We start from the raw sequence: 25,016 nt of genomic DNA on the forward strand, positions 1-25,016 counted from the left end.
AGCTGCTGGGAATGGAAGGGCTGATTAGTTTAAAATGGTGGGTTTGTGTGCATAGATTATCTGCGTAAATCAATCAAGATCAATAAAGGATGAAACGAAAGAATACCTGTTAACTCTCCGTGGGCATTTCTCTGGCTTGATATCCAATTCATAATGATAGATGTCAATTTTTGGAATGTCCATTTCAAAGAAGTTGGCCTGTAACTTGATTGTTCTCCCAGAGGTCCCGAAGTCGGGTCTAGGCGGAGGCTTGAAGGCATATCCTTGGATGGGTGGTGGTGGCGGCGCTGGGGGTGCGAGCACTGGAACGGCCAAGAGAACGCCGGTTACACAGGGAAACAGCGGCTTTCCTAGTTCACACTCGTGTGCCTTCTCTGGTGTGCGACCAGCCCTTCCCGGCTCCCGTGGACCCTCGCTGCCACATGCCACCCCTGACACACTCCTTCCCTCCTCCTCCCTGTGCTCACACGTTTCCATGGAAAACCTGAATCTCATGCCCCTACCCCTCTCCAAGTCTGATGGCCACAGAGACCCCCCAGTTGCCAGGCTCAAGGGACACTCTGTCCCTCAGGGGCATGTGACATAGCACCATGCCCTCCTTTTTCAAACTGCTCCTTCCTCGGTCCTTTCCTTGCTCTGCCCAGATCTCGCAAGTGCTGGACTCTCTACCCAGCCCCCTTCATCTGTGATACAGGCTCACAGACAGTTGAAACTGCATCCTCAATTAAACTGCTTCCCCCCCAGGGCATGCCTCCATCCCTGAGGCCGTGGTCTCCCCATTATCAAGACCCTTGCCACACAATCCTCACAGCCAACGGTATAACGGTCCTCCTCATTTTACCAGCTTCCTCTCGAATTCATTCTTTCCTATCCATCTTTCTCCACCCCGGCTCAGGTCCCCATTTCATCCTGCACAGGCAGCCAGAGAAGCCTCCTAACGGGGTCTTGACTTCCAGGCACCCCCACTCGCGCCGACCCACTTTCTACACTCCACGCCAGAGTGTCTGATCTCACCCTGTCTGCATACCTCCGTGGCTGTCTCCCACCCGGCTCCAACGATCAGCCCTCACGCATGCACGATCTGGCCTCAGCCTCGTCTTCCGCCACTCCAAGACCTCCTCGACCCTGAGGACCAGCCTCCACTTGTCACAGCCCCTTACTTCTGTCTCTAGCTCGTTTTACTCACATTTCCAGGACAAATTTGCTACGCTTTGCTATGACCCCATTTGGCTGTCTCCTCAGTTGGACCTGAGCGACTTGAGGAAGGTCCGCCTGCCCTAGAGTCTAAGACCACCTGATGCCAAGAAGAGCCCAGGAGCATCTGGCCAACATCTTTCCATTTATAACTGTGGAAGCCGAGGCTCAGACACGTAAGGAAAGGCTGCCGAAGTCACTGAGAAAGAGTCCTTTACAATGAACCACCGAAGTCAGGAAGGAAGATGCTAGCAACCTCAAGAGTCAAGAAACCCGAGCCTTCCTGACACCAGCGCTCATGCGTGCACCTCGCCACACCTCACCCTGAGCACACTTCCTACACTCCAGCCCATTCCAGGGGCTTCAAACAGCTGAGCTCAGGTCAACACAAGCACTCAACTATCCACGCAATCTCTCCCGCCTTGGAAACCACAACTCGCCCCCTTCTCTGCAACAGACCAACACCACATTTCCACAAAGGAGGTACTGCAACACCAAGCCAATCCTTGACTTCAAATGCGCGGCAGTGACGTACTGGTTACGTGTGCACTGTGTGTGCCACTGTGACTCAATGGTTATGTGTGTGCTGTGTGCCATGTAGTGACTCACCGGTTACGTGTGTGCTGTGTGCCATGTAGTGACTCACCGGTTACGTGTGTGCTGTGTGTCCTGTGGTGACTCACCGGTTACGTGTGTGCTGTGTGCACTGTGGTGACTCACCGGTTACGTGTGTGCTGTGTGCACTGTGATGACTCACCGGTTACGTGTGCGCTGTGTGTCCTGTGGTGACTCACTGGTTACGTGTGCTCTGTGTGCCATGTGGTGACTCACCGGTTACGTGTGTGCTGTGTGTCCTGTGGTGACTCACCGGTTACGTGTGTGCTGTGTGTCCTGTGGTGACTCACCGGTTACGTGTGCTCTGTGTGCGCTGCCGTGACTTGCTGGTTACGCGTGTGCTGTGTGCCGTGTAGTGTCTCACAGGTTACATGTGTGCTGTGCACCCTGTGGTGACTCACTGGGTTACATGTGCGCTGTCTACACTGCTGTTCTTTCTGTGTGTATGAGAGACTGGGAAGCTGGGACAGTGCTATTTATCAGAAGAGGAGACATGACCAAGGGGTATGATTCATAGGCAATTAAAGAGGCCCAAATCACCAATGTGGTGGCCTGCCTGCATTCCTAGTTAAATCATTATTTAATCAAGGATGTATCCCCCCCCCCATAGACGGTAGAAAGAAAATTCACCCCCACGCAAATTTTCACTAATACTAGTGAAGTTCATACTGTGGCTTAGGGGGAAAAAAAAAAAACGACTGAATGTTTTTCCAATAACAGAATTCTCTTAATTTTTGCTAATGTCTTTTTTTTTATTTTTTTAAATTTTTTTAAATCCTCCTCACTTAAAAAAAAAATCCCATGTACTTCAATCCCTACTGACATTTACTGGAAACAAAAGTATGATACTAAAAATAATTTAAGCTGTTTTTACTGCATTTCTGACCTAGAAAAAGTCAGAGTCCTTCAGTTACTTTTTTGTTTTGTTTTCTTTCTATGAGAAAACGAATATGCTTTAAAGATTATTCATCTCACTGAACTGTACCATCTGGAAGCCTTCAGGTCCGTCTCACTGAGCTACTATGACTGCAGATGCCATATTTACAGACTCACACACAACACACCTCTCCTTCAACAAGCACACTCGAGTGCCCCTTACGTGCCGGGTAATGTCCAGGACCAAGGGGACAAAAATAAACAGTGTTCTCAGGCAGCTCAGGTGTCTCCTCCCAGAACAGTCCGAGTGCACGTCATCGAATGGATTAGGCGTGTTTACTCCTCGTAAGCACAGGTCACATGGGATCCTTTGCACTAGAGATCCTGACCAAGCCCAGAAGTGGACTCCACTGTCCAGCTCGGCTCGGTCCCCAAGGAGTGCCCACGAGCATGTGGTCCCTGCTCTCAGGCAGAAGCCTAACCAGCAAGAGGAATCTTCTGAATACAGAAACACAGCTGAACCACAGAAGTTACAACTGTGCCCCCGGAAACGTCCAGCCACAGAGACACGGTCCATTTCAGGAACCAGAGCTCTACCCATGCCGAATAAGGGCTTTCCAGTTTACAAAGCGCTTTTCACATGTTTCTTAACCGTGCATCACAGCTACGGAGCCAAGGTGTTGCCTTCAAAAAGTGAAGCTGTCCAAGGCTCAGACAGGAGCAGCGAGCTGGGATGCCCATTTCTGAACCAAGGCTTCCTCCTGCCCATCAGCAGCCATCTGTCCCTAGCTAGATGCGGATGAGTTTACCTTCCTAAAATCTAACCACTGGCACAGACACGCGTGAGGTCCACTTCTCTGGTTGAGCCCATTTCTCCTGTCTCCATGATACCGCTTACTTCTAGAAAATTTGCCATGGAAAACAAGGGTAATTGTCCACGGCTTAAGTTACTAACCTGTATTAATAAAAGCAATGAGAAAACACAATGGTAATATATTCACGAAATATGTGACTTCACAAGATATTTCTTCCTTGCTTCTAGTTTTTAATAATGAAAATACGGACAGCTCGTGGGAAGGTGTGTGGAATATACAATCACAAATTAAAGCTCTAACAGTTTTCCAAGCAGAGCAGGGAGAGTTCCCAGCAGTTTTATGCCCTGGGGAAGGAAACTCTCTTACCGAAGAGGACAAAGACTCCCGTCCAGCCTCAGTCCTCGGAGAGATCCTGGACTCATTTTGATCCTTCACAGGGAGTCGATCCCAAGTGCAAACTGCCACGACAAGCAGGACTCGCGAACCGAGCACGGGAGAGTATCCAGTACCGGCGAAGGTGCACACCAAGTGCACGTGCGCATGAGAAAGGGACAGAATGCGTGCGGGGGGACGGCCACCGTCATGGGACTGTTAGCTCTGGGCCCCAACAGGTAGATAATGTTCTGAGATAAAAACCAAATGCTGAACAGCACACACACCTTCTTCACGGTTAGCACAGATGACTCTGAAAATTAATTCCAGCATCGCCTAGAGAGCAACTCCCCATGCACACCCTTCCCACGGCCCATTTCCCCCCACCCGTGCTGCAGGAGGAACACAGAGTCTGATGCAGAAACGCCGGGGAGGAAAAGGGGGAGGCAGGGAGGGCCCCACACCTCGAGCCCACCGCCCACCAGGCAGGGTGCTTGGCAAGGCTGTGCTGCGGAGATGGGAGGGCGGTTCCTGACCCAGCCTCCTCCACCATGGCGCCATTCACATCTGCTGAATAAGTAACAGCAAGAGGAGGAGGGCCTGGGAAGACTTCACCAGAGAGATGCCACTGAGCTGCTCAGCGGGGACCTCGCCCAAAGCCCTACCCTGCAGTAAGACCCCGCCTCCTCTCCAGCTGTGGCCACCACCCAGCCCGTGCCAGGCCAGGCAATCCTGCCCACCTTCCAGGTGCTCCCATCTTCTCCATCCTTCACTGAGACACACAACTTCCACCTGCTCATGAAAACTATGCCTGATGCCCAGGCCTGCATCTCCCGCCGTCCCCGGGCTCAGGCCGCCTGCCACCTTTCCCATCTGGCCACGCAGCGCACAGCTCTGTGGGGATGTGTAATTCCCCCACTCTGTCTCTGCTGGTCCTACCGCTGCCCTGGGAGACAAAACCCTCGGGAACGGGAAGGCAACCCCTCCTTTCTCAACCAGGAACACTGGATGGTCACAGCTGGAAGCAACCTCAGCTGGGGGAGGGAAATGGCTGGTCCAAGGCCGCTGCCAGCCCGGCCCCTCTGCGCGCCACCGAGGCCCCCATGAGTCTGCACTCCTGACTGGAGCGAGTTCCAAGGGCAGGGGAGCCCGAGAGTCTAAGCCAGTGTCAGGTAACGTAAGCAATGATTGTTTGCGGAACTGCCGCTGATAAACTCAGCACACGTGCTTAAAAATTCCATTTTTAGAGCCACATCTCAATCAGTGAAAGGGAAACGTAGTGAATGAGTAATCGACTTCCTGTATGAGTAACTGGGTCATAGCAACCAGGAAGTTTCGGCGTTTTTTTTTAAACAGACGCCACGGAAAGTAAGCCTGTCATTGCGTCTAAGTAAGGCTTCTGAGGAACAGCACTGGTCCTCCCCAAGAAATCCACCCCACGGGGTTCAGATTGTCACTGGCTTTTCCGAGGAGGGTCCCAGAGCAGGCTGTGTGACACCTGCCCTGTGCGTGATGCTCTGGCAGCCCCCTTGCCAGGGTGCGACTCTCATCCCCGCCCTCCCCCTAAGTAAGGGATGGGCACGCAGTGACCAGAAGAAAAGAGTGAAGGCTTGCGGAGGTTCTCACACGAGTGGGTGCCCTGGGTGGGGGCAGGAGCGGCTGCAGCAGCTCATCAACGCGGTCCTGCATGATGACAAAGTGCCCACAGCGACCCTGCTAAGAACCTTCTCTCAGGGCTTTTGCTTATCTCCAACTTACTACTTCCAGTGTAGGACTACAGACCCTACACCGTCCTGTAAAGACAGGCAGGCCAGCACAGAGAACCTGGGGCAACCAGGTCTCAGGTGGGTCCCGAGGGAGCAATTGGAACAGTGCTAGGAAGTTCCCTTGCCTTCGGCCACCAAAGTGCTCCCAGTAGGTAGGTCTAGGGCCAAGAAGGACCGAGGACGGCAGGCTGTGGGCTCACAGCCGACCAGGGAAGCTTTTGGGGCAGCACCTCCTAGCACCTGACAGGTGCAGGGGAATGGCCATCAGGGCACGTCTGGGTGTGCTGCAGGTGCGCCAGGCCGGGGCAGGGCCTGTGGAGATCTTACAGTTTCAGCACAAACCAGTTTCAGGCCCATGGGAGAGGAATGCCCTAACCCTACAGAGAAGACCGTGGTTCAGGCTTAAACCTACAACTTAAACCCACGCAATTACCCTTCCTCTCTCCCACCTGGCACTGGGAGGTCATAGAACCAAGGACCCAAGGAAATATTCTGACCCGTTGGCTATACGGAGGAACACTGCAGTGGGAGCAGAGCACAGGTTCCCGGGGAAGACAGTGTGAGGGGCACGGAGACACGGGCCGGCTACACCAGCAGGGGCCCCACAACAGAAGGCAGCCTCACGCACAGCCCCTCCAACAGGAGGAAGGCGGCTCCCTTCCGGAAAATCTCACATGCGTGTTATCTCGTCCAGGACGTACCAGATAACTGAGAGCTTGTGGGTAGGGGCCACCGGGGATGCCCCACTCCTCACCTGCCTTCTTCACTTAACTACAGATCACGGAACACTTTCTAAAGTGCCGTCTGTGGGTGACAGCCCGCTGAACGCATGGGTCTTGTTTCCCTACCTGCAACAACGGACAAAGACTGGGCACTGCTTTCATAAAGAGTAGACTTTTCTCTGATTTCAAAACACACACTTATTACAGAAGATGGAGAAAACTACGAAGAACATAAAAGTTGCCTGTAATGCCGCCAGAGATAATCCCTGTTAGAGCGTCAGTCTTCTACATACACACGTAACACACGATGTGCGCACACACGCTGACACGCAATTATGCAGATTTATCCCTGGCTGCTTTCATTTAACATTATGTTATGCAATTCTCCACAATGAATCTTTAATGACCGTATTACTCACTGAGCCAGCTCCTGCTGATGCATTTCAGTGGTTTCCAAATTCTCGCTTCAAAAATGAAATGCTGTGCTGAAGACCCACGCAGGAACAGCTCTACCTACACCCTTGGAGAGGAAGTACGGGGCCAGCCGGAGGGCTCAGTGCACGAGGGGGACCACCCTCCGCAGCACCAGCCACGTGGCCCGTGGCCGCCCATCTCTGCTTCTCCCTGGTGCTCTCCTTGCCCACCCTTCCGCCCGCACGCTGAAAACACAGCCGCCCAGATCCATCGTCACCCCTCGCTGGCTCAGGCTCCAGGCTCCCAGCCTCTATAACAATTGACTTGCTGACCAACTCATCTCCTAAATCTGACCCCAGGCTGCAGGCAGTGCCCAGGCTGTGCAAAGACCCTGCCCTGGGGAGCACAGTCTGAGAGACAGAGGCTGGTGTGCACAAACAGGAACAGGACTGGGGTCCTGAGCCCAGATTCCAGGCCTCAAAATCTGCAGGACGAGCGCCTTCTGTGCCCCCCCCCCCCGGTGCTGCTGCCAAGCCCTGCCCTGCCCAACCGCCACAAGCCATCATCTCCACCCTCCCTGCTCCCCTGCCCAACAAGTCAGGGGCCTCCTGGCCACCAGCACACCATCACTTCAAGGCTCAGCTTGGGAGCTGTGTCTCCTGATCCCCCACACAGCAAACCAGGCCTTGGGGTGTCCTGGGCCCCATCAACCACCATGCTTTGTTTCAGTCACTTCGGGGTGTCCAGGTGACCACACGATGAGTGCCCTTCCAAGACACATCTCTGTCGGCCTCAGCACCGAGCCAGGAGCCATCCAAGTGCGCACCGTAAGAACCCAGGAGATATGCAGGCGGGAGGCCAGGCCCAACAGAAATGAGGTCCTGCTCCCCACTTTTCAGCACCCCCCCCACCCCAGCTCCACCACCTTCCCTGGTTGTTTATACCAACATTCTGTGATTTTTCTTTTTGATGTCCTGGCTTCCTCGAGAAACACAGGAGCTCAAGGCCCAGCTCTGCCTCAGGACGCAGCCACACACACCAAGCGTGGCGGGCAAATTCAGAGCCCGCAGAGCTGCCGCCGGGCAGCACACACTTGCTTCCCTGTCCTGCCTGCCCCTCTACCGCAGCCTTCATCCCGGCAGCTGGTCTGGCTTCCTGAGGTATAAATCCTGCCACCAGGTGTCCCCAGGACCAGTCCTGACCGGGCCTAGTGCCCTGGGCCAAAAAACGCCCTGATGGGTGAGATGCCCTGCCCACCATCTGAGGAGCAGAGAAGCCCAGCCCTGGGGAGGAGGACCAAGGGGAGCATGCACCCCTGAGCCAGGAGGTCTCAGCCCGGTATCGACGCAGCCAGCTTGGAGGGTCTGTGAACTTGGGCTGAGCTCCAAGTGTCATGATCACTCCTTTCCATTATGAGAACAAGGAGAGCAAACCACATCAGTATATACCTACGACATGGGGAAAACACAAGCGGTGTCCTGTCACACGGCAGCTGTTAACAGGCACCGCAAAGAGGGCTTCAACTCACTGCTACTCTGGGGCACCTGGGTGGCTCAGTCGGTTGGGCATCTGACTCCTGGTTTCAGCTCAGGTCATGATCTCAGGGTCGTGGGGTCAAGCCCAGCGTCAGGCTCTGCACTCTGCTTGGAGTCAGCTTGGGGTTTCCCCACCCCCACCCCAAGCTCGTGTGCACTCTTCCCACCCTCCTCTCTCTCAAATAAATAAATAATCTTTAAACTCACGGCTACTTCAAAATCGTGATAGTTACTAGACCTGCCGCTGGACCTGTTACTAAACGTGGTAACATTTGTTTCGTTATTTTGTTAACTGTATTTCAACATGACCTTATTTTGTTCTGTGCCTTGAAAAACATTATTCTGGGAAGGGATCCACCCATAACCTTCACCAGACTGACAAAGGGGTTCATGACCCCAAATGCGTGAGAACTGCCTGCACTAAGGGGACAGGGTGGCCTCATCCCTAAGCAGAGAAGAAGGTGCCTCAGTTCCTGATAACGTCACAAAACCTCCCTGGTCTGCGGAGGGTGGGCGGGTGTGCCGGTCCTCGGACAGGGAGGGCCCTGCACCCAGCACCACGCCCTGCAGGCCCGAAAACTGGGCTTTCTGTCTCCATGGGTGCCCCACAAGCGACTGTCCCTGATGTGATGTGAGCTCATGATTTACCGGCTGCCATGACAACCAGCTCTCCAGGCTCATCACACAGGCTGCCTACCAGGCAGGGGCTCGGAGTTGGGAATCAGAAATCAGACATCCTGCTAAGGCCTTGCGTTTAAAACGTGGGGCCAACCTGTGTCCCAAGACCAAATCTATATGCGGTCTCAGGGCCTCACAGCTCTGCCTATTCACCCAGGAGTAAATCAGGGAGGAAGTGAGCAGCTGCCAGGGAAGTCCGTCTGGAGACCAGCAGAGAAAGCCCGCAGCAGACAAGCGTTAATTGTTCCGAGAAGCTCTTCGTTTCTGCTGTTTTCTAAATACTGAAGCACATGGAACTGAATTCTTAAAAAACCTGCGTCACCGGTAAGGCCTGGACCCTCTGGGCAGACGTGGGCCCCCTGCGGCCTCGGCCCCGCCCCCACGCACCCAGCCTCCTCCTCCCACCTCCACTGCCTGTCTGCCCCGCAACTAGGACGGGCAAATGTCTCGGTGCCAGCTTACACCATCAGGCCAAGAGCAACATCCTTGGCCCCTGATGACACATAATAAATAGCAGAATTTGGGGCCGGAAGTCACCTTGGAAACCGAGGGGAGAGAGTAACTCACCCTTTCCCCCAAACCTGCTCTGAGTCACGGACTGTAAGCCTGGCTCCAGGCGGGTCTGGGAGGCTCTGCGTGGGGGAGGGGCCCAGAGAGAAAGCCCACGGAGACGGGAGCGTGGCACTTCCTGCCCTGGCCAGGGTTCCTTTCACAACACCTTACTAGGAGTCCAGAATCTTCAGAAACAAAAGGCCTGGGTGACTCTTCACCCCTGGGTGACTTAAATGTTCCTCAAGAAAACTCCAGCTCATGGAGCACAGTGTGGCTCTTCAGTCGAGCAGCTGGGGGCTTGTGAACCACAGGTCCAGGCTCCGTATTCACGGGCTGACGGCTGCTCGCTGCACCAGCCGTGGGGCCGGCACAGGGCGTTCCTCCAGGAAGGGAGCCCAGCCCGCCAGCACCCGTGTCTCAGTGCGACCGGGCCAGTCAAACATTTGCCACCAAACACCATGAAGCTACTGCCAAGCTCCTTCCAGAACCTCGAAGTGAGCATTAGTATTCAACGTCATGTGTCCTCCAGTTTCCTGTTAGAACTCCGTTTTCACGACATTGGGCATCGGCCAGAAACTATGAAGACAAAAGACAGTGACAAAAATAGCTCAAGGCTGGGGCGCCTGGGTGGCACAGCGGTTAAGCGTCTGCCTTCGGCTCAGGCCGTGATCCGCGTTATGGGATCGAGCCCCACATCAGGCTCCTCTGCTATGAGCCTGCTTCTTCCTCTCCCACTTCCCCCTGCTTGTGTTCCCTCTCTTGCTGGTTGTCTCTATCTCTGTCAAATAAATAAAGAAAATCTTTAAAAAAAAAAAAAATAGCTCAAGGCTATCCAGCCTTCCATGCCACCACGTGGGTCAGCTCCTTCACCCTTCCGGACATCCCTGGAGGAGGCAACAGCGGCTTTGGGGTGGAGTGACTTGTCAGGGTCCCCAGCCAGGCAGTGGCCGAGCAGGACCACCACCCAGGTCTGTGTGTCTCCTGTACCTCTGCACTCACCCTGGGCTAGAAAAGGCAGGTTCTGATGGTTCCCTAGGGCACAGACCAGAAGGCAGATGCTGTCAGACCACCACTCTCCTGCTACAGCCGGGACATATGGCTGCCACTCAGCGAATTCACCTGTTGCCTACACGGGCCAGTCTTGCTTATGGCCCCCAAGCCAACAGAACTACACTGAGCACAATCACGGCAGCCTTTCTGGTGAAGTGAATGGAGGCATTCTCAGAATGAAGTGTTAAGAATGCAGACAGGAACATCTGCTCCTGTCAGCTGGAGATAAAATAAAACAACTACACTATCCGCAGAAGTACAGTGCTAGACCCGGGAGACCAACGAGCCAACTGTGAGGGGAAAAAACAACGAAAACCCAGAACCAAATGTCACCTGAGTTCCCAGAGAGATGGACTGTTGTCTGGTCAAATGCCAAGACGGGGAGCTTTTGCTCCCACATGCAGTTCAGACAACGCGGCCGAGCGGAGAAGAGCCCCGCTGGGACGTGGTCTGCATTGCAGACACCCTATAACCGCCAGTGCTCACCCCCCAACCCCAACCACCGCAAGCTCACCCCAGCTTGTGAGCGCCCCAAGCTCGCAACGGCACAAAGAAAGTAAAATGGGACAAGAGGGGTGTCCCCGAGGCTAGCAGGTGTGCACAATCACTGCCTAGGACGAGCTCCACTGTCAGCACGCTGGAACCAGGCCTGTGCCCAGGACTCAGCCGGCCCCACCACGATGCTGCAGCCGGCCAGGAAATGTCAGCCCAGAGGGCTGTGGGCTCAGAAAACACCCCAAGACCGACACAGACCATCAGCAAGTCCCTCTCTCCAGCAAGAGCCTGTGTCCACACCCCAGGGAGGCACTCGCATCTGCTCCTCACCGTCGGGCAGTTTTGCTCAACACCTCCCACACTGAATGAGGATGAGGACAGAAGAACCCAGACGAAACCCTAGGCAGGCTCCCAGCACAAGGTGGGGGAAGGACAGCCCTGCAGGGAAAGGAGCCAACCATGGAGTCAAAGAGCTGTTCTCTAGAAATGTGTCACCTTCATGCAGGCCACAGTTCCTGTAAGTCTTTTCATTTCTTCCTCTCTGGGTAAAAAACCCTCTGGGAAATTCCAATCTGTCGCTGCCTGGTTCTTGGCAACACCCGAAGAAATGGCCCAGGGAGGCAACGGGGAAGAGGGAGGAGCCAGTCCCTCTGGGGAGGGGGGGCGGGGGTGGTGAGGGGCAAGGTTTTGGGCAGGGCAAGTGCTCCTGGGTGAGGGTGCGGTCCTGGCAGGTGCCCAAGCCCGGGGCGGGGCGGGCAGCAAGCCAAGCCGGCAGGAAGATTACTACTGAAGTGCCTCATTCAACTTCTGTGGTTGAATGAGTAATACTCCAAAAATATGTTAACCTCCTTTCAGTGAGCAATACAGCGTGCATAAGAATATATGACACATATGTACCGTTTAGGATTAATTACAAAACAAACATCCAACTACCCTCACGCTAGTGACGAACAAGATTTTTCTTTACCTTCATTGCAAACTCAAAGAACTTCACCTACAAAGGATTTTTGAATAGGCTTTTGTGAACCTCCAACCATCATTTAAAACACAATTTCTTTGAGAAATGGTCCCCAAAGTCACCCCTGTGATCTGTAAAAAGAAAAATTTCCCAGAAAAATTGTCTTAATAAACTTCCCCACGTCAAAGATATCCCCTCTGACCCACCCATCCGACTTTAGTCAACAATATTACAAATACTGTAATAAATACGAGGAATTAAAGAAATACTCGTAAAACGTAAATTACCTCCAGCAAAACAGCCCCCAAACAGTTGGTACAAGTGCCCCCCGCGGCTGGCCTGCTCTGTGGGCCAATGGTTCTTTCACGCCCCCGTCCGAAAAGTTAGCCTGGCTTCACAAAAGCCCCGTGAACACATGAGACTATCCCATAGTGCACTGCCCTCACGTTTCTCTACAGTGCTTACCAGTTTTGACTACTGTTTATTTTGTGATCCTCCCACTAGAACGTAAGCATCACCAGGCCCGGGACTATGTCTGGTTTTGTGCCACTGTTGAATGAATGAATGAACGAACAGATGAATAAAAGAATACCTCAGTGTCACACTCGCTCTCAGCAGAAACACCTTGATCTGTAACTCAATGCCAAGCGTTTTAGGGCAGAGACATGAAGCATCCATGCGAAGGCTACCACACGTCTTCCGCGAGCTGTCCGCACCGTTGTGCCTACAGAAGCTGCACTGATGAGGCACCTGCCGTCCTCGGGGTGCACTCCAGACACCCCCTCATCTAGCCTCACATTCACCCTCCCGGATGTGAGCTGTCCTCACCTCACAGACAGGAACCAGGGCTCCTGGAGGGTGACTCGGTGCCTGGCCAGCAGACTGCCGAGCAAAGGCTGTTTCCAACTGAGCCCTCTGCTGACATGGCCCATGGAATCAACCAACCCCCCTTACAGAAGAGTTCTTAGGACATCTCTCATACTTCGGGAAGGTCTTTTTCTCCGAAGAACCTAAATCCTTCTTTTTATCACCCCAAACATACAAGCATCTAACCTATCACCTTCCTGCTCCTGTCCCTCCTAGGCAGAAAGTTCAGAATTGTGTGCTCTTCGACAGTATCGAATCATCTTCGTTACCAAGGACTTCTCTCAATACCAACAGAAAATGTGTACCTACCCTTCCTCGCGTGTGTATTGTTTAAGCTCTCCCATGACAACGTAGGAAGTAATGGGACCCCTGGTGCACCAGGCACGCTGCAGAGACCTCCATGCTCACCTTCTCCTCTACTCCTCACCCCGGGTCACGCACAAGCGATCCCCAGTTTACAGATGGGACACCGGGAAGGCCAAGTAACAGGCACCGCTGGGCTCAGCGCAGGTCTCGTTGCTACCAGAGCACGTGAGCTCTGCCACCAGGCCAGGCTGCCCCAAGTCCTTTTGAGATAGCGGGTATATTGAAATCAAATGAATTTTTTGTAAGAGATGGGTGACCTAATAGCACATAATAACATAGGCTCCCAAGTTCACTCAATCAGCACTCGGCACACAGTAACAGCTGCCACGTGACTGAGGTCTGACTGTGTGCCCGGCCCCATACCAAGCATTTCACATACACCAACTCTGTCTGATTCCACTCATGCAACATTTCCCGAGCACCTACTGCGTCCCTGTCCTCAGGGCGCTCACCTCAGCAGAGGCAGGCAGAGAATCACAAGGGACGGTAGGAGCAACCATGAGGACGGTGCGGGCTGGGCTAAGATGGCATTTCAATCACGGGATGGGAGAGAAGGGACAGCTGAAACAACGCTGAGTATCTGAGGGAAGAGTTAAGGTGAGCTCCCTCACATCTTATTAGAAAACAAATTCCAAATGGATACAAACTGTAATAGCTAACATTACTAAGTGAAGGAAAGACATCCAAAGAAATACTTCAAAACTAAATAATCTTCCATAATTTGGGAGTCAGAATGGTTTCTTTTTGAAGCCAAAATGCAGGGGTCACAAAAGACAAGTCTGACTACATTAGATTTTTAAAGCTTCTCTAATTGCCCAAAAAATTCAGAAAATTTTGTGACAATAAATTCACAAACCTGAAAATATAAACCTGGATATATAGAGTTTATATAAGTTATTAAAGATTTGGGGCAACTGGGTGGCTCAATCGGTTAAGCATCTGCCTTCGGCTCAGGTCACGATCCCAGGGTCCTGGGATCGAGCTCCACGTCGAGCTCCCTGCTCAGCGAGGAGCCTGCTTCTCCCGCTGCCTGATGCTCCCCTGCTTGTGCTCTCTCTCTCTGTCAAATAAATAAAATCTTTTTTTTAAAAAAAGTAAAACAATTACTAAGGATTTAAAACTCCCACAGGAAAATGGGCATCAAATACGGCTGATGGCATGCGTAGGAAATCCTAGTAGCCAACAAACAGAAAACATACCCAGCCCTCTGTTGAAAAAATATGAATTAAAATTGTAAATATTTTTTTTGCCTATCTGACATTTACAAGAGCTTGGAAAAAATGATCACTCTCATTTAAGCTCGATGGTCTGGAAGGTAGATTTCAGAAATCTCTGAAAATCATGTGCCCTTTGACAGAATAACTCAAGATGTAGGCCTTTATCCTAAAACACGCAGACACCCAGCTCCAGAGCACTCACCCTCCGTAACAGGAGACAGGATGGCGTGAATGCTCACCTGTGCTGATTTACCGACACCGCGCGTCTGCGCCGTCATGTAGGAAGACGTCCTGTCTGGTTAAGCAGGAGGAAACTCCACAACAGTGTCTGCAGCAACCCCCTTGTCCCACATTCGCACACACATCTGGTTGGGGCCTCGTAAAACTACACACCCACAGCGAGCATGTCCGAGTGCTCCCGCTACAGCTGACCTCCCTGCTCTCCTGGGTGCCTCTACTGTTTAAAGTGGGCACGTTATAGTTATTATCAGAAAAGTAACAAAAAAGCCATCTTTTAAAAACGGACAAAAGCAACCACGAACAAAATCTGGGAGGAGGATAAATGGGTGTTTACTATTCTATTTTTCATCTTCCAAAGTTAAATAAAAACTAAGATGTAAACACACTCAGTACCCCACTTAACAGACATCCAGAGAGATTTAAAAACTTGCCTAATTCAAGATTTGAGGTGGGTCTGTTATGATTCTCTTGTATACTTTAAGCCCCTCATCCACAGCCCCACTGATGCAAACAGGGGGAGTGGCGAACGCCCGGCTTGGAGGAGACGCTCCATCATCGATAAGATGGGTGGCCACGTGCCAATGGCCAGTGCCGCCAAGTGCAGCATCGGACCCCGGCCCCACACTGCAGCCACGAGGCCCTGTCCCGGGGAACCCCTTGGTGCCTGCCAGGGGACTTGCCCGAGGGTGCCCCACAGGGCAGGATATAAACCCAGACACCCTTGCCCCAAAACTCATCATGCTCTTCCGCATGATCGCAAGCCAGCACGGTAAAGTGCAAGACGAAAGCCATGACTTGGGTTTTCCATCCCAGGTAAAGGGAGCCCATGCTGAAAGTGCATGAAAGAAAAAAAACTCAGAAGACCTATTTCCACTCATTCATAAAAGTGCCCACAGCCCTACCCCAACCTCAGCAGGAACCCCGCTACTCTGCACAGCTGTCTGACTCGGGACAGGACGGGGGGCGAGGGCGAATCCCCCGTCTCCGTCCCTTCAGCTTACATGGTTCAATCAGTCTCTGAGGTGACCAGAAACCACCTCATTTACCTACACCCTTCCCAGCACACACAAGCCGAGGGTCTCGGTGCCGAGTGTACGCTGCCATTCCCCACGCGGCTGCACCATTAATCCTGGGGAGCGTGGCACTGGTACTCGGGCCGGGTTGGGGGGTGCCGGCACAAGCAGCCCCACCATCTGGCTAGAGCCCTGACCACTAAATGCAGGCAGCCACCAACATTTTATTTTATTTTTTTAATGGAAAAGAAAACAGAACACTGACAGCACGTTTCGCCTCATGGCAGGCACCTTCCATGAACGCGCACGGGGCCACGTTCGCACACACCCAGCACCCGCGGACTCACCGGGAGCGGCCGTGGAACAGGCACGGCTGCCATGGCTTTTCCTCCCTGTTTTTCTGGCAGGGAAGGTGTGGCCACCAAGTGGCTTCCTGGACCAGGGCTCCTTTCCACAGGGGTGCCCTCCTGACTTCAAGCCTTAACTTGGGTAACGGACTCACAGTAACTCGCATCCAGGTATCTCTAGCGAATGCAAACCCACCGAAACCAGGTCCATCAGTATGAGCTCGTGAGGCCCGGTGAATTTTAAGAGAACAGGAATCAGGAAGGAGAAAATGATGTCAAAAATGAAAAAACACAATTTTAGTCCTGCCCCACAGGGCTACTGAGTAAAGTCTTAACCTTCTGCCCATCTTGAAAAGAATAAATGTCTATTTTTACCAGCGAGGCAGTGAAACCCGCCGTCTCCCCGTCATCTGCCCGTCTGGGGAACAACAGGTGACACTGGGCGCCCAGGCTGCAGGGCGCCTGTCCACCACTGCGTTAGTTACTCCATGTGGTCCAACACAGAAGGAAAAGAAGGAGGAGGAATGAGGCCAGACAGCACTGAGGCACAAAGCAGCTCAGCCACTCAGTGTGGCAACACAGGCAGAAAGGCACATACCCAACGATTCCCACGAGCCTCATGGAGGACAAAATCAGGGGCTTCGTCAGACACTTCGAAGCCATCACACCCAAAAGCAGCATCTTAGACCAAGGCAGCAGGACTCAGCAGGACCCGCTGGTTTAGGTTCAATCCTGGAGGCACGACATCACAAAGCAGCTCTTTCCGACCCCTGCCAAACCTGGAAGACCAAACCCAGCTTAAATCCTGACCGGCCGTGATGTTACCTGTCTTCCTGTTTAGCCCAATCGCTTCTGTAGAATCTTACCCAGGACAATCCCCTGCCCTTCCCCACCTCCTGCCAGGCCTGCCGGCTGCCCCAGGACAGCACCTCCATCTCCCCATTCAAATGAGCCCGCCACGTGGCAGGACTCCAGTGACCCTGTGCTCTCCGCGCACGGGTCACACTGCACGCTGCAGCAGGCCCCAACTTAGCCTCCATCTGCCGTGTCCCTCCCCAACCCGTCCTGCTCCTCTCTGTGATCTGCCCCTCTCTCCTGCCCCTGAAAACCAGAGCTACCGCTGACATCATCTCTCCTGGACCCTGCAGTGCCAGAGCCGTCGGAGCGCCTGCCACCTTCCGGCGGAACCATCTTTCCGATGCGGCGGGCCACAAGGCGCACCTCACTGCCAACTTCTCTGGCTCCACAACCAGAGCCACAGCCTCCGATTCACCCTCCTTTGTGACGCCTCTACCACACGCGGATGCTGCCGATGCCAGAGTCCACTCGACCTTGGATTTCAGAGCTTGGCTGAGCTGCAGGTGCCACAGACCCCACGGCTGAGCCGTGAAGGTGTGCCAGCTGGGGGCTGCGCCTCTGCCGTGAGAACCCACGGTGACGGGCCCCCCATCACAGGGATGTGCATTCACACTCCCTGCGAGGTCCAGGCAGGCCTCTAGCTGAGAGTTCACACAGGCCTAACGGCGGCCCAGCCAGACGTTCTTCTGTTGTCTGAAAATCAAGACCGTCCCACAGTTTAGACAACGAGAGCAAACACAGCAGACAAGCCTGGCAACTTCAAAGGGACTTCCTGGACCTAAAAAAGGTTATCCAATAACAACCTCCTGACAACAGCACTCCCACTAAAGGGGCATTAGCAGGGTTTCTTTTGAGGTCAGAACCCAACAGTGAGGCTGAAATCAGCCCCTCCACAGACTTTGGCACGTACAGCAACAAAAGACAAAGAGACAAGACCGCAGAACCACCCCAGGTAGACGATCTCCTGTATAAAATGAAGACAGAATCCACAGACAGCCGCTAGAACGAAAAAGAACCCAACAAGCTTGCTGAAAACAAAACTAAAAATCCACTGCATTCCTACACCTGAATAGCTACTAATTAGGAAAATCACGTTTACAAAGATACCACTTACAAACAACAAAAACCATAGGTACAAAGGAGGGACGAGGATAGAATCTGCCTGAACGATATTTCAATTAATTAGTCTTGTGCTCAGTGATCGTCTCTGCCATCTGGCCTCATGTTAATGTATATTCTCCGCTCAGACCCCTGCCGCACGCTGGTAAGTCAGCACCACAGGGGGCTTAAAGATCCAGAAATGCTCGCTTGTTCATAGAAAAAGGAAGTCAGAGGGGCAACTGGGTGGCTCAGTTAAGCAGCCAGCTCTTGATTTTGGCTCAGGTCATGGTCTTGGGGTCATGAGATTGAGCCCTACATCGGGCTCTGCACTGGGGGTGGAGCCTGCTTGAGATTCTCTCTCCCCGTCTCTCAAAAAAAAAAAAAAAAAAGAAAGAAAGAAAGAAACCAGATTCTGGGGGGTTATTCCCTACTAGAATTGAGAGGGTGCGACGCATAACTCTATTAATGATAAGGCTATTCCCCAGCAACACCTCCGGATTATTACAATCTGAGTGCCAAGTGCCCAGACAAATAGCACCTCAGTTTTTCTGTAATGTTGGCAACACATGGGGCAAGGCAGGGATTTTCACCGTTTTGCAGAAGAGACACAGATGGACAGAGGTAAAGTGACTCGCCCGAGGTCACACGGATCCATGGTGGCAGAGCTGGAACCTCTGATTCCGAAGTCTGGACTCTTCCAGGAAGCCGCAATGCCTCCTCCAGATGCCTGGCTGGATCAGGATGGCCTGGAAGGGCTTGGAAGGGTAAGGAGCCCATAGCTGGTGTAACGTGGGGTGGCAGAGACTGGAAAGTGCTCGCACAGGATCGGGCTTTCCCGTGCACTGTCAGTCAAGAGCACCAGGCGTCTGATGGCTATCCTGAGCCACACAGCCACTTACCAGGCTCTGCTTCTTAATGTGACGTAGGTCCTGAGTGTTCCGGAAGGACAATACAGCAGTGGTTTTAAAAAAGCCCAAACCCTTTGCCATTGAGAGCCGGGGTCCATGTACCCTTCCCTTGAGTCTGGGCAGGCTCCGGACACCTTTACCAGCACGGCAGGGTAGAAACGGAAATGATGTCGGGGACTTGTGAGGCTGGGTCAAAAGAGGCCATGCAGCTTCCTCCCCGCTCCCTGGGAATGTCTGCTTTCCAGATACTTCCTCCTGACACGTTTCCTTGAAGAACTCAGCCCAAGCCACACAGATAGGCCGCATGGGCACTCTGGCCAACAGTCCCCACTGAAACCAGCCCTGGCGTCAACCCAGCCCGGGTGCCAGACAAGTGGGTGGAGAGGTCTCCAGATGGTCCCAGCCCTGAGGCACTCCATCCCTCCCGGCTGACGCGTGCTGGAGCAGAGTAGCACCATCTCCCCTCTGTGTCCTGTCCAAGTTTCTGACCCACAGAATCCATGAGCACAATAGCTGCTGCTTCAAGCCGCTCAGTCTGGAGGGCTTTTCCCATGGCAACAGGTAACGCAAACAAACACCCAAGTTTCTGTGGTGCCATATCAACCGGGACTTCCTGGTCCAAGTGCTGCTCCCCACAAGGGGCCCCCTTCAGTACAGACTGTTGAGATGTCCAGCTGCCCCTCAGTCCTGTGACAATACAGAGGGCCATATGAGCACGTCTTAAATATGCATGCTGCTGAGAAAGTCCTCTGTCAATCACGTCCTCACTCGCGTCAATGCGGGGAACTAACAACAGGCCTGGAAAAGCTAGGTCTCGGGCTGCCAACGGCACACAGCCCAACACAGGGAAGGGACATTCTGCTGCAAAGCGCCCAGACGAATCAGGCTTCCAGATGCAGTGCAGGGCTCACAGGAAGGGACACCTCTACAGGCAGAAAGAAAACAAAACAAGAAGCTGGTCAGCTGAGCACAGGCGGGCTCGATCCGGGGCTGATGCAACGCTGGTCTCAACCTGGGCCCCATGTGTGACACAAACACCGTGCTGCCGACCGGTCCCACGCTTCCGGAGAGACCTCCAGCCTCCCGTGACCCCTCCAGCAGCCTGTCCGATGAGGCCAAACGTCTGGCACCTCCTTTCTGCACCCTCCCCTCAGCTCTGGACTCCCTGGCTTCACAGAGGGCATCACAGCCATCAGAAGAGGGCCCCCCGCCCCCACCTCCGGGAGCCTCTGTCGTCGGGAGGAGCTATGGTGGCCTCGCCAGGCCCAGCCCTCCTCCACCTGCAGACGGGGGCCTGAGGTCAGAGACACAGCTCCAGCAATCCCTCCTTCTCCCTGCCATAACTCTCCCCTCTCAACCCAGCTATTCCCAACAGCAGCCAAACACGCTGCACTTACTTCCATTTTAAACAAAATGAGACAAAGACCTACAAAAGATGTTCTAAGGCACGAGAGAGAAAAACGCAGATCAGCCATAAAGCAACCCTGATGAGACAGAAGCTGACTTCAACCGTGCAGCACGCCCAAAACACTGGAGCAATATTGCCCAAGTATGAAAAGAAAAGAACTCTCAACCTGGGAGTGTGTCCTCAGAGAAACTCTACAGAACGAGCACAAAAATGTTCACAGGTTCAAAGTGCGCCCCAACAGACGCGAGGAAGGAAACCATCTTTGGATCCCACTCCCCAGCCATCGATCGCGGGCTGTGTTCACTCGCCTCCTAACTCTTGCCCAGCTCTTCAGCAGACCGGTGCCCCCTCCCCACACGAGCTGCTCCTGCAAGGTCGCCACATCACATGGTCAACCCTGCACCCACCTGTGTCAGCCGCAGCCCCTGACAGTAAGTGGGTCGCTCCTTCTCTGTCCAGGGCTGGCTGCCTGCAGCTGCTTCTCCTCCGTGGTCCGGCTGGTTCCTCCTGCCTTCCTGCCTCTTAGTCCTGGACCCTGCTTGCTACCCCTGCCCCACCCACCCACCATCCACAGCAGGCCCTTGGTAATCTCACATGGCTTTCAGCACTCTCTACATCCTGACCACTGGATGCCTCTCTTGTCCCCACACCCCGGGGACCCTCCTGCTGCCTGCCAGCTGGAGGTCCAGCAGACACCACGGACTCTACGTGTCCCAGATCAACTCCGTCAGACCTGCTGCCACGACTGCCCTCACTCACACCCACTCCCTTGCCCTCCCTCTCTCGTGATCCGGGCTATCCTCCCATTCTCTCTGCCCCTCCCCAAACCAGGTAGACCCCCGACTCCTCCAAACCCACCGGACAGATTCACCAAGACCCTGCATTACCTCCCTCCCTCTCTCTCTCTCTCTCTCACACGCACACACACGGTGTCTTCATCTCAATCACGAGGCCACTGCTCAGGGCCACAATGTTGTCACCCCTCTTTCCCTCACGTCTGGCCCACGTCTAAATCTTCTGGCCTCTACATTTAAGACACTGTACCATGGACCTAGAATCCATCGGCTTCCCCCCTCCACCGCGAGCACACGGGTCTGAACCTCCGGGCGGGGGGTGACTCCAAGATCTGTAACTGCCCCCCCACCCCCGCCTCGTCTACACAGTAGCCAAGGGCTGGAGGGCGAACTCTGCTCAAACCCACCCGAGGCATCCTGTGTCTGCCGGAGCAGCGGCGGGGGCCCCAGCTTGGCCTCCCCCCACCTCCTGCTCTCCCCTTGCCCCCCGCTGTTTCTGCCTGGGCCTTCCTCCCCCAGACTCGCTTCCCTCACACGCCCCGAGGCCCGCTTGCTCGCTCACTCCCAGGTCTGTGTTCAAGTGCCACCTTCTCAGAGAGACCTCCTCGTCCTGCACGCATTGCATGGCCCTGCCACCACCTCTGGCTCTGCCCGTCTCTGCGGCCCTGGCGGCGGCACCCGCAAGAGGCAGGCGGCCAGACTCCCGGGTCCTCTCTGCCCCCCCCCCCATTCCCCTGTGGCAAATGGGCCTGTGGCCGCCAGGCTGCCCTGGGCCCGGGGAAGGGCCCGCGTGTTGAGCCCCGGGGTGACACTGCGCTCAGTGGCCCGCACACCCCGGGAGATGCCCACGGACACACAGAAACTTCTTGGGGGCTTCGTGCATCCCAACGATTCGGACCCTCTATAGCCACTGTTTTCTGCAATGAACACAGGAGAGTCTCCCCTCTTGTTTTTTTAAAAGATTTTATTTATTTATTTGAGAGAGAGAAAGCGCGTGCAGGAGCCGAGAGGAAAGACAGCTGAGCAGGGAGCCCACCCTGGGGCTTGATCCCAGGACCCTGAGATCAGGACCTGAGCCGAAGGCAGACGCTTCACCAACTGAGCCACTCAGGTGCCGCACTCTTTTTCTAAAGAGAGTGAGAGAGTTTTGTTAAAAAGTCAATATTAGGAAGGGAAAACTTCAGCTGCTGTTTATATGTTTTTTGTGATAAACATGGATTCTTGTTACACATCAAAATACTCCCAGCCTGGGTCCCTGCAGGGTCATGTCTGCAACGCTGCCACCAACAAAGGAAAACAAAAATATTTCCTCTCCTCAGCAATATATTTAGCAATCAAGCGTTTCAACTCAGACTTCAGTGTAAGAATACTCCCATGTTTATTTTCAATTACAATCCCTGTATTTTGTGAATAGTGTTATTTTAATGTTAACAAAAGAAGGCACACATTCAATAGTAAGTATCGTGGTGCTATTACCAAAAAAACAAACAAATCCCAGAATGTTCCTTATCCCAAGAAAAGCATCTGAAAAGACTAAGTAACATAAGCGTTAGCTTTGTTTCGAGTCAGATTTCCCTGCATGCGTTAGCAAGGCTCCTGCCTCAGAGACCCGTGGCTCAATCCAGTTCCAGGGAGTGCTAATTCGACTGTAATCCCCTCACTTGGAAGGAGTACAACTCCCTGCGGGGATACTTAAAAGCAAATTTACCAAACGACGACACAGAAAATTCTCTCCATTGGTGCGGCTAGATATTGGAAATGTCACTCCTGAACACCGGCACCCTGTAGAGGTACAGTATTTTTTTGAGTCAGAATAATTAATTAGGAGTAAATTTGTTGAAAATCCAGCAGATAAAATCCCCAGGACGGTTGGGCCTCTTTAATCAATTCCTCCATAAGAGATACAAGCCCACAATTTAACATAAATAGAAACGTGCTCTGTGTCTTCAAGACTGACAAGAAATCAGTGGTACTTGCACGTATCTTAGCTGATGGACTGTGCCAGATGCAGGGCACCGCCATCTTTAAATGACACAATTACGGCATTTCCCACCCACGTCGGGCTCCAGCCACTAGCTGGACCTTGCTTCGTCTGATACCTGTGAGGCAGGGGGAAGGGGCCGCTTTCCCAGGTGCCCTCTGCAGCTGGTGAAGACTAGAGACCAGGTTGCCTGTGCTCTGGTGGACCCCATTTAGCATAAGGTGGGATCCTGATGTCATTTTGTTTGGTCATGAGCCAATCAAGAATGCACACCTTAACGTGAAGTATGCCAGTACCTTCAAGCTCAAAGCAGAGCTTGGAAATCTGGATTCAGGAATATGCATAAAATGACCCAGGGTCAGTTTTCTGAAATCATATTAGACTTCACATAACATAAAATGGACCACCTTAACCATTTTTACAGTGGACAATTCAGTGGCTTTAGGATGTTGTGAGGCCATCACCACTGTCTGGCTCCAGGACATTTTCACCGCCCCAAAGAGAAACCACACACTTCCCATTCCCTCCTACCCTCAGCCCCTGGCAACCCCTGATCTGCTTTCCTGTCTCCATGGATTTACTCACTCTGGGCATCTCATATACACAGACTCGTGCGCGTGGCTTCTTCCCCTGAGCACAGTGACGTTTCTCTACGCTGTAGCTTTCACAGGCTCCCCGTGAGGAGCTCGCTCCTGGAACCAGCTCGCGGTCGCCCAGCCCACTATCCACCTGTCTGCCTTGGCCAACGAGCAGGAGCCAGGTACCTGTGATGGCTTGGGGCTTTCAGAAGAACTGCAGGATTCCTGCCCTGGCGGGAGAGACAGCGTGGAGCAGCACCAAGGGAGCCCCGGCCTTGCCAGCCCACAGCAGCACAGACGCACACCCGGCAGGCCCAGAGCAGAGGCCGTCAGGAGCTCCAGTGTGGGGGCGCTAAGTAGGGGATGCAGGGAAGACGTGCGTCCCTAAATCCACCGGAGAGACCGACGCTTGCTCTGCACTGGGGGAAAGTCAGAAGCGCACAGCCCCGTGGGCAGCTCCCCGCTAGGAGTTAACCTCCGCAGAGACGCCAGTTACACAAGCAACCACGGCTGACCGTGAGTACAGACACTAGTACAAACACACCAGCGATAACAAAGCAATCCTGAGGCACCTGGGAAAGCAGGGCACCGACCATCTATCTGATACTAAGGAACGGCCACTTCTCGAGCGTCCTAGTCGTGATTCCACGTTTCAAGTGTCCTCATTTGTTAGAGACCACACTGAAGTACCTGTGGGTAAATGATGATGTGCAGGATTTCCTTCAAATTGTTCCCGTAAGGAAATAAGCTGGCCTCGTGGTAACCCTGGTTGAGGCCGAGGGAAGAATGCTTTGGAGACCATCACACTGTTGGCGTGCACACGTGAGGAAGTGAGAAGTACCGCAGAAAGTCTGAAAGACGTAACGGCATCGGGGCCGATGCTCAGGGCGGCTAGGACAGGACGCCTGCCCGGCTGTTCCCAGGGCGGGGCGGNTGGCACGAGGAGCCAGGGCCCAGCGAACACCTCCTCCGGCCATCTCCCCCCAACAGACCGCAGACTTGAACAGGAACACGAGTGACGACAAACGGGGCTGAGGAAGTCGAATGAAAGGGGCCTTGCAAGCAAGGGGGGAAAGCGACGAGCCTGCTCAGAGGCCTCCACGGCGGCCCGAGAGCAAAGCGAGAATAGGAACCTCGTGGCTCTCGTGCAGGGGAAGCTGGCAGGCTCGCTGAGGACGTCAGTAAAGGGACAGGCCAATGAACTCTTGCGAGGTGAAGCAGTGTCAAAAGTGACTGTTGAGGGGCGCCTGGGTGGCACAGCGGTTAAGCGTCTGCCTTCGGCTCAGGGCGTGATCC

The 25,016-nt window shown here is 53.6% G+C and overlaps 1 protein-coding gene across 3 annotated transcripts in view; it reads right to left on the reverse strand.

Annotated features, from left to right (window-relative positions):
- Window positions 1-25,016, reverse strand: part of AGO2 (argonaute RISC catalytic component 2) — a 98,649-nt gene that overhangs the window by 60,233 nt on the left and 13,400 nt on the right. Inside the window, exons 1-2 of one of the 3 annotated variants that reach the window (XM_019801180.2) lie at window positions 18,642-18,942; window positions 107-302 (exon numbers count right to left, since the gene is read on the reverse strand). In XM_019801180.2, coding sequence (XP_019656739.1) covers window positions 107-302; window positions 18,642-18,828 — 383 coding nt within the window. In that variant the 5' untranslated portion in view covers window positions 18,829-18,942. Of the gene's footprint in view, window positions 1-106; window positions 511-18,641; window positions 18,943-25,016 lie in introns of those variants that run through there. The other 2 variants (XM_019801181.2, XM_011226774.3) reach the window with 2 other exon arrangements.

The sequence above is a fragment of the Ailuropoda melanoleuca genome, chromosome 9 (assembly GCF_002007445.2).
Source record: "Ailuropoda melanoleuca isolate Jingjing chromosome 9, ASM200744v2, whole genome shotgun sequence".
NCBI classification, from domain to species: domain Eukaryota; kingdom Metazoa; phylum Chordata; class Mammalia; order Carnivora; family Ursidae; genus Ailuropoda; species Ailuropoda melanoleuca.